Consider the following 8,748-nt stretch of genomic DNA (forward strand, 5'->3'; position numbering starts at 1 on the left):
CCGGTCTGACAGCGACCATGCCTTTGTTTCTGCATTTCTACAAGACCCGGCCGACGGCTTCGAAAGGCTGGGTCTCTTTTCTCGAGGCGAACAAGAGCTTGTTTACCCTTTACCTCGCTTCCTACAAAGGTTTCAAGACCGGCTTTTTTAAGGTCGCGATTCCTGATCGAGGAAGGAAGTACATTTTCGATGAGGGGGTCGACCGAAGTTCCCCCTATACTGGACGTCTTTTCCTCCTCCTACCGATCCTTGGGCTGAAGACCGCTTGACTCCTACCGAGCGGGCCGACCTGGCCGTCCTCAAGACCCTGCCCGACAAGATCCTCCCGTGGCCGCTGATCCAATGCCTCCGCTCCTCGGATTTGCCGAGGGCGGTTTATGGTTAGTTGTTCTGATCTTTCTGATCGTCGTGTTAGTCGCAATTAACTTACATGTTTTATTTTCGCTTCGCAGATATCATGGCCCGAACGACCGTCTCCAACGCTGAGTTCTTGGCTCGCGCTAAGACTCGACGAAGGGAAGAGGATACTGCTGAGGAGGTCGCGCCCCTCCAGAGCGTCCCCGCTGCCCTTTCGACCGATCGCACACCTGCCAACACCGCTCCGACCGGTGCCTCGGGTGTCGTAACAAGACCCCGTTTTGTCGTGAAGCCTCCCGGCTCCCGTGCTACTGGTGTTGCGGCAGAGAAAGCGAAGAAGTCTAGGCGAGACGACTCTTCCACCGGCCGGTCGTCTAAGAAAAGCAAGAAGGGCGAGGCTTCCGGGTCGCTGGCCAATGCTCTCCTCGGCAGCGACGTTCGACTCGGCGAGGAGGTCTCCTTCCAATTGGGACCTCGCGTGTCGAACATGCTCAAGGATGTGTCTGAAGAGGAGGCCCTTCGGGCAGCCGGGGAACTGACCCTTAGGCTTGCTGCAATATACACCAAGTTTCCTCGCCCCGACCGAAGCAGGATGGAGAGCTTGGAGAAGGAGCTCGCAGCGGCGAAGATGGAGCTTCGTGAAGTGAAGGCCTCGGCATCGGACCTGAAGACTCATTTCGACCGGCTGAACGACATAAAGGTCGAACATGCCAAGTGGACCGGTCTACTGAAGGCTGCCGATGATCGGGCGAAAGAGGAGCAGACAAAGGCGAAGGAGGCTATTGAGGAACTTCGCAAGCTACAACGACACTTCGACGACTTGACGTTGGAGCACCTGGCCGCTGCCGGATCGGCCACCAATTGGCAAAAGAAGGCCAAGGAGTACCAAGCAGAGCTACGAGTGGCCGATGAGCAAGTTTTTGCTCAATATGAAGCGGGCTTTCAGAGTGCCGTTGATCAGGCCGCCTTCTACTACAACTGCTCCCCCGACCGGTTCGATGTGCACTTGGGGGTGGTAGATGGGAAGCTCGAGAAAGTCTTCGAGCGGTTGGACGAGGTGAATGATACTCCCGCAGAGAGTTAAATTTTAATGATTGTATATTTTGACATAACCGATCGCGTCCGATCGGCCGCGTGGTCGATCGCATTCGATCGGTTATTAGGCCATTTTTTGACAAACAATTATATGTAAATATTAGGCGCCTTCTCCTTATTTTGTTTGTTCGCTTTTCTTTCGATCGACTTTTCTCTTGTTTATTGTTTCGCACTACCGATCGGCCATTTTTCTTTTATCGTTCCTCGCTGGCGGTCGGCCATTTTTTTTTTTGTTTAACGTGTAAGTTATTTTCATTAATTAGCTGCGCCTGGTATCGAACTAGTCGGACGATCGGCACGAAATTTTCAAGTTTCTTGCAATGTTCTCTTGATTATTTGACCCGAACGATTGACCTTTGCACGTTCAATTTTAATTGTTTAGATCGTAAGTGTAGTACCTTGATCGGCTTGGACAGCCTGTGTCACTTATGTACCAGTGGGGTTAATCAGATCACTTGGATCAGCGCTGACCGAGCGGGACTTCCTCTTGAAAGTCCACGCCTTGACCGGTCAGGCTTTGTTCGGATCCCGTAGGGAGCCCAGTCGGTCCGTCTGTTAAATGAAGTTACATGAAGCGCTTATTTTATTCACAATGTCAACTATAGTAAATTTTTATGTGCGACGCGTTCCATGTGTTCGGTATTTCTTTGCCACTCAGGTATTCTAGCCGATAGGCTCCGTTCTGCAGGCTTTTGGTTACGCGGAACGGACCCTCCCAATTTGGCGCTAGCTTTCCTTGTGCTAATTTTTTGCGCGCTGCGTTGGTCTTCCTCCACACCAAGTCTCCTCGGATGAAGCTCCTTGGTTTAACTTTCGCGTTATACCTCATTGCCACCATCCTCTTGCACGCTTCAGCTCGCATGGCCGCTCTCTCTATGCGCTCGGTCGTCCAGTCCAACTCCTCGCGCAGGCGTCCACAGTTTACGTCGAGATTCTGCATGTCTCGCCGAAGAGTTGGCTCTCCTACTTCAATTGGCAGCATAGCATCTGTTCCATACGTCAGATTGAAAGGTGATTCTCCCGTTGTCCCGTGCGGGGTGCACCGATATGCCCAAAGGATCTACGGGAGCTCGTCTACCCACGCTCCTTTGGCTTCTCCCAACCTTTTCTTCAACTCCGCCACTATGATATTGTTCATGGCTTCAGCCTGTCCATTGTTTGGGGGATGCTCGACCGAGCTGGTCACGTGGCGTATCCCCACTTGCTTATAAAAGTCCTTCAGCTTCTTGTCGATAAACTGGCGGCCGTTATCGGTGATAATCGTGTGGGGAAGGCCGAAGCGACAAATGATATTTCACCAGACGAAGGAATGGACCTGCCGAGCGGTTATGTTGGCTAGGGCCTCTGCTTCGACCCATTTGGTGAAATAGTCCACTGCGACAAGTATGAACTTCTTTTGCGCTCGGTCGACCGGGAAGGGTCCGACGATGTCCATACCCCACTATGCGAAAGGCCAAGGGGCTGTCAGGCTATGTAGCTCGTTCGGAGCTTTCTTGACATCGTTTCCATGGGCTTGGCAACCTTCACACTTGTGTATCATGACTTCGCAGTCTTGCTCCATGGTCGGCCAATAATAACCCACCCAGAGTATCCTCGCTTTAATCGTTCTCCGACCGGTGTGCATACCACAAATGCCATTGTGGACTTCATTCATAATATATTCGGCTTCCTCTCCCGATAGGCATTTGAGGAGCGGTAGTGTAAAGCCCCTCTTATAGAGGTCTTCTCCGATCACCACGAACCGGAGTGCTCGTCGTCTCTCTACCGGTTTCACTTCTCCCGCGTCGCACCTTCTTAGGAGTTCTCGGACCTCCCCCATCCAATCTACCGACCGATCTGCCGCCGCGCATTCTCCCGCTGAGGGTCTCATCAGGGTTTGCCTGATGATTGTCTTCAACTGACCCTTCTTTTTTCCTTCCGCCAGCTTAGATAGCCTATCGGCTCTGGTATTTTCCGCTCGGGGAATGTAGTGGATGGTAATTTCTTCGAACTCCTTCATGGCTTCGACCACCTTGTGATAATACTGAAGCAGCAGGTCGTCCCTAACCTGGTATTCCCCTTGTACCTGCCCGACAACGAGCTTCGAATCGGTGTTGCACTTTAATCTTGTCGCTCCCAGGTCTTTTGCCAGCCTTAGCCCGGCAATCAGCGCTTCGTATTCTACTTGGTTGTTCGAGGCTTTAAACTTGAACTGCAAGGAGTGCTCAACCGTGAAACCGCTCGGTCCTTCAATGACGATTCCTGCTCCAGCATTGCGTTTGTCCGACGACCCGTCAACGAAGAGAACCCACACTTGCTCCGAAGAGGAGATCGGTCCGTGAAGCTCGGCTGCAAAGTCTGCTAAATGTTGTCCTTTGACCGATCCTCTAGGTTTGTATTTCAATCCGAACTCGGATAACTCGACTGACCAGACGATCATTCTTCCGGCCAAGTCGGGCTTCCGGAGTATCTTGGCTATGGGATGATCGGTACGGACGATAACCTGGTGACTCTGGAAGTATTGGCGCAGTCGGCGCGCGGCTGTCAATAGCGCCAAGGCTATCTTCTCAATTAACTGATACCTCGTTTCCGCACTTTGCAACACACGATTGATGAAGTACACCGGTCGTTGCTCTGGACTTTCCTGTACCAAGGTCGCGCTGATCGTGTCGTCCGACACTGACAAGTATAACTGCAAAGGCAAGCCCTCTATCGGTCGGCTCATGATAGGGGGACGGCTGATCATCTCCTTTATCTGCTGAAACGCTGTCTCGCATTGATCATCCCACTTATTCGCGGTCTGCTTCTTCATGATCTTTAAAATCGGCCGGATCTTCTTTGTGAGTTTGGGCAAGAACCGTGCGAGAGAGGTCAATCGTCCGACCAATCGCTGGATTTCCTTCAGATTCCTGGGACTCCTCATTTCGGTGATGGCGGCCACTTGTCGGGATTGGCCTCGATGCCCCGGGCGGTCAGCATGAATCCTAGAAATTTTCTGGCCGGCACCCCGAAGACACACTTCTCCGGGTTGAGACGCATGTTGTACTTGCGCACTTGGTGAAAGACCTCCTTGAGGTCACGCGCGTGGTCCAAGGCCGTTTGCGACTTCATGACCATGTCGTCCACGTACACCTCCACGGACCGACCGATCTGCCCCCTGAATACCCGATCCATCAGCCTCTGATAGGTGGCCCCTGCGTTCTTCAGGCCGAACGGCATGACCTCGTAGCAGAAATTTGGCCGATCTGTGATGAACGCCCTTTTGGATTTATCTGGACCATACATAGGGATTTGATTGTACCCTGAGTATGCATCCAGAAAGCTCAGGAAGTTGTGCCCCGAAGCTCCATCCACCAGCCGGTCGATGTTGGGTAGAGGGTATGCGTCTTTCGGGCAAGCCTTGTTAAGGTCAGTGAAGTCTGTACACATCCTTCACTTTCCGCTTGTCTTCTTCACCATGACTACGTTAGCCAGCCACGTAGTATACTTGATTTCTTTGATGAAATCAGCCCCCTCCAGCTTCCTCACCTCCTCCTCGACCGCTCTCCTTCGCTCCTCTCCCATTTTCCTTTTCTTCTAAGCAACCGAGCGGGCTTCCCGAAAGACGGCCAACTTGTGAGACATGACGTTTGGATGGACGCCTGGCATGTCGGCGGTCGACCATGCGAACAGATCTTTGTTTTCTAGAATCACCGCCCTTAGGAGCTCTTCTTCTTCCGGTTTAAGGGCTCCCCCAATCTTCGTGATTTGTCCCGGGTGCTTCCCGATCGGGATCTCCTTCGTTTCTCCTTCAGGCTGAATCTGATCCTCCGTGTTCGTTCGGGGGTCTAAGTCTGTCATGGCTACCTCCGAACGGTGCTGCTTTCGGGGACGGCTATAAGGAGCGATCTTCAAACCTGCGGTGTAGCACTGTCTGGCGATTTGTTGATCTGCATGCACGGTGCATATTGTCCCCTTATCCGATGGGAACTTCATAGCTAAGTGTAGAGTGGAGACGATCGCTCCGAAGGCGTTTAGACAAGGTCTTCTTAGCAACACATTGTAGGAGGTGTTAGCTTCAACCAAAAGGAATCTAACCCTTACCTCTCGGCCGTCCTTTCGCGAGCCGATCCTGGTACGAAGATCTAGGTAGCCCCTCGTTCCACTCGCTCGCCCGAGAATCCGACGATCTGCTCGTTATAGGAGACGATCAGGTCCTCGGAGAGGTTCATCTTCTGGAAAGTCTTCCAGTATAAGATGTTGACGGAGCTTCCCTGGTCTACTAGCACCTTCCCGATCCCGTATTCGGCCACCTCGATTGAGATGACCATCGGGTCATCATGATCAAGGTCGAGTGCCTTGAAGTCCTCGTCGGTAAACGTGATGGGGGGCATCGACCGGACCTTCTTCTCCACCAGGTGAACCGATTTTAGTGCTCGAACATGTCTCTTCCGAGCAACTAAGCTCGGTCCTCCTCCAGCGAAACCTCTGGAGATAGTATTGATATAACCCCTCAAGGGTTTATCCTGGCTCCGACTGCGGCTCCTCCTTGGGCTTCGATGTGTCCGTGACGATCCTCTCCTTCGTCTCTCGGGCTCCGGCTCTCTCCGCTTCTCCCACCGGGCGGGGGGGCTCTTCGTGCGGGACTTCTATTCCACACCGGACGTCGCGAAGGGCGATCCTGCCAAACATACTTCTTCAAATGCCTCTGTCGGATGAGCTCCTCGATCTTGTCACGGAGCGTGTGGCACTCTTCGGTGGTGTGACCGATCGTCCGATGGTACTGGCAGTGCTTGCTCCCATCGGCATCGGGAGGTGGGGGCTTCTTCCTGGCCACGGGAAGTGAGTCGGCATTAAAGGCTTCTTGCAGAATCTTAGCCCGAGGGATGACCAAGGGAGTATACGTTGTGAACCTAGGGGTGGTCTTCGGGACTGCAGCATCCTCCTTCTCCCTCTTCTTCACCCGGAATTCTTGCATATCCTCCATCTGTATAAACTTGGCCGCTCGTTCCCTCATCTCCTCCATCGTCTTCGGTTTCTTGCGGCTTATCTTGTCCGCAAAGACTCCCGGCTGGAGCCCATACAAGAAGTGATGCCGAGCGATCTCGTCGCTGAGATCCTTTATCTTGACCGACATCCGATTGTACCGATCAAGATAACTCCTCAGTGATTCCCCATCTTCCTGCCGGATGTTCACTAGGTTGTCGACCGTCAAAATGGCCGGCCTCAGGGGTGCGAACTGCGTGCTAAACCTTGCCTTCAGAGTGGCAAAAGAATCAATATTGCCGGACGGCAGCTCGGAAAACCATTCCAACACCTCCCCCGTGAGAGAAGTCGAGAAAACACGGCACCAGATGGGGTCACTAACTGCGTGGAACATCATCTGGTGCATGAAGACCCGCATGTGATTGTCGGGATTCGTCGTGCCGTCGTACTTGTCGAATGTCGGCATTTTCCACTTCTCCGGTAACGGCGTCTCCAGAATGTACGGGGTGAAGGGGGTGAATCCCGACGCAGGGATCGGTTGACGTGACGGGCGGCCTCCATCATTTGCTCCCGAGCTTTAAGCCATCGCGTGCGACAGACTTCCCCTCGACGCCTGCGTCTTCTCAACCCGAGCAGGCTGTGATTGCTCCTGTCCTGTTGGTGGAGGGCGACTCTCCACTCGTTCGGCATCTCGATGCTGCTGCACCCGACTTAGTCTGAGCGGGTCGGGTACGGTAGGCGTCGACGGGATTCCTTCTTCCTTTCGCCTTAGGGCAGCGTTCTCCTCCCGCAAGATCTGCATCTGCACTTCATAGTTCCTTTGCATCTCATCCATCCTCTTCTGCATCGCCCTTATCATCTCCCTAGTGTCTGCTTGATCATCTGCCACTCTTCCTCCGTCCATGTTGCTATTTCGGTTTCTTGTGGTCACCATAAGGGTATATTGTCTTAAAGAAGACTGCTCGGCCCCACGGTGGGCGCCAAAATGTTTCGGGTGTAGGGATCAAGAGCCTACCAAAGAACCTCTTCAAACTTACTCCACTTCTCACTACAGCAATAACTTCTTCTCCAAGAAAATGCACTGCTCTGCTCGATCTGCTGGGATGACGATCGGGGTACCTGTCTATAGGGCTCTGATGCTTAAGTCAGTAATGAACCGATCGGTGTATCAATATAACTACTGTAATAAATGCGAATTAAAGATCCTTACCAACCTACCTTTGGGCCCTATTTATAGTTTTTGGTGTGGGCCCGTAATTAGGGGTCCTTAATCACGACCCAATGATCCTTTAATCAAGATTACTGAATCGTTTAACGTTAATTAACCCGATTGACTGGTTGTTCGACCGTGCGACCGATGGCCGCTTGACTAGCATAGTTATGCCCTGTTTTTAACAAGTGAACGATTTGTGTATGGCTGATCGACCGACGGACGCATGTAAAGGATTACGTGAGTCTAAAGAGATGGATCCACCGATGGTTGAGCGACCGATGGTTGATCCACGGATTGTCATTTGTTATGTTTAGGTGCTGCTCGTGCTTGTCCGATCGACTGATGTGCTATTGGGGATCAATATCACTCGTTTAGGTGTTACCGATGGACCGATGGGCCTGAACGTGGTTGGCTTGTGACTTGTTTGTATAACCGTTTGACCGATGGTCCTACAGTTTATTTACCAGGCCGTTCGACCGATAGTCTTTTAACGATGCTATGTGGTTAGTTTGTAGAGCCGATTGACCGATGGTCCTACGCAGTTTATTTACCAGGCCGTTCGACTGATAGTCTTCTATGTACGAGTTTTTCTAACCTTGGCCGATGGGACATACAGTACAACTTTCAATCAGGTAGTGTTTATTAAGGAGAAAAAAGATTCTTGAGAAAGGAGATGGAAAGAAGAATCATCCCCATGACAATTTTGATTGACTCGATTCTTGGTCTTTAAGCCTTGTAGTGTCAGAAAACCAACTTAATTTTCTAATATTAGAAAGATCGAATGATTATGATTGCTTTCTATAGATATTTTTATTTATATTCATTTTTATATATAGATGGATTTTGAGATGAAATGTCAAAATTTATAATAATAATAATACGTGATCTTATTTGGACGTTGTTTATAAAAAGAACTCATGTATCTAAAGAATTTAAAATTCTTCGTATTAAAATGTTTTGTTTAGACAAAATAATTTTAAAAAAAATGAAATTTAAAAAATTTGTTAAGTCGAAGGTTGAGAAAGGTTGATAAAGACTGAAGGTTGGGACGAGTTTGTCAAGCTGAAGGTCAGGACGAGTTTGCCTGATTTAAAGGTAGAGATGAGTAAACTCATGTTCAAGGTTTAGATGAGTCGTCA

At 50.9% G+C, this 8,748-nt stretch overlaps 2 protein-coding genes across 2 annotated transcripts; both read right to left on the reverse strand.

Annotated features, from left to right (window-relative positions):
- Positions 1 to 2,893: 2,893 nt before the first annotated feature.
- LOC114183262 (uncharacterized) lies at positions 2,894 to 4,354 on the reverse strand. The gene has a single exon (XM_028070204.2). It carries the CDS (start codon positions 4,352 to 4,354, stop codon positions 2,894 to 2,896), a length of 1,461 nt encoding a protein of 486 aa, XP_027926005.2.
- A 1,201-nt stretch (positions 4,355 to 5,555) lies between these two features.
- On the reverse strand, positions 5,556 to 6,862 carry LOC146886028 (uncharacterized). Its single transcript, XM_085672950.1, has 2 exons — positions 6,105 to 6,862; positions 5,556 to 5,898 (listed from the first exon to the last, which is right to left on the reverse strand). Exons 1-2 carry the CDS (start codon positions 6,860 to 6,862, stop codon positions 5,556 to 5,558), a joined length of 1,101 nt encoding a protein of 366 aa, XP_085529076.1.
- Between the last annotated feature and the right edge of the window lie 1,886 nt (positions 6,863 to 8,748).

Source organism: Vigna unguiculata, chromosome 5, assembly GCF_037176805.1.
Source record: "Vigna unguiculata cultivar grain cowpea cultivar isolate G323 ecotype 2 chromosome 5, ASM3717680v1, whole genome shotgun sequence".
NCBI classification, from domain to species: Eukaryota; Viridiplantae; Streptophyta; class Magnoliopsida; order Fabales; family Fabaceae; genus Vigna; species Vigna unguiculata.

Excerpts from the sequence above, each read along its gene's own strand:
- LOC114183262 (XM_028070204.2), bottom strand. The coding sequence starts at position 4,354 with ATGAGGAGTCCCAGGAATCTGAAGGAAATCCAGCGATTGGTCGGACGA.
- LOC146886028 (XM_085672950.1), bottom strand. The coding sequence starts at position 6,862 with ATGCCGACATTCGACAAGTACGACGGCACGACGAATCCCGACAATCAC. Across the intron at positions 5,899-6,104 it reads CGACAGAGGCATTTGAAGAA|AGGTTTCGCTGGAGGAGGAC; the intron begins GTATGTTTGGCA and ends TACTATCTCCAG.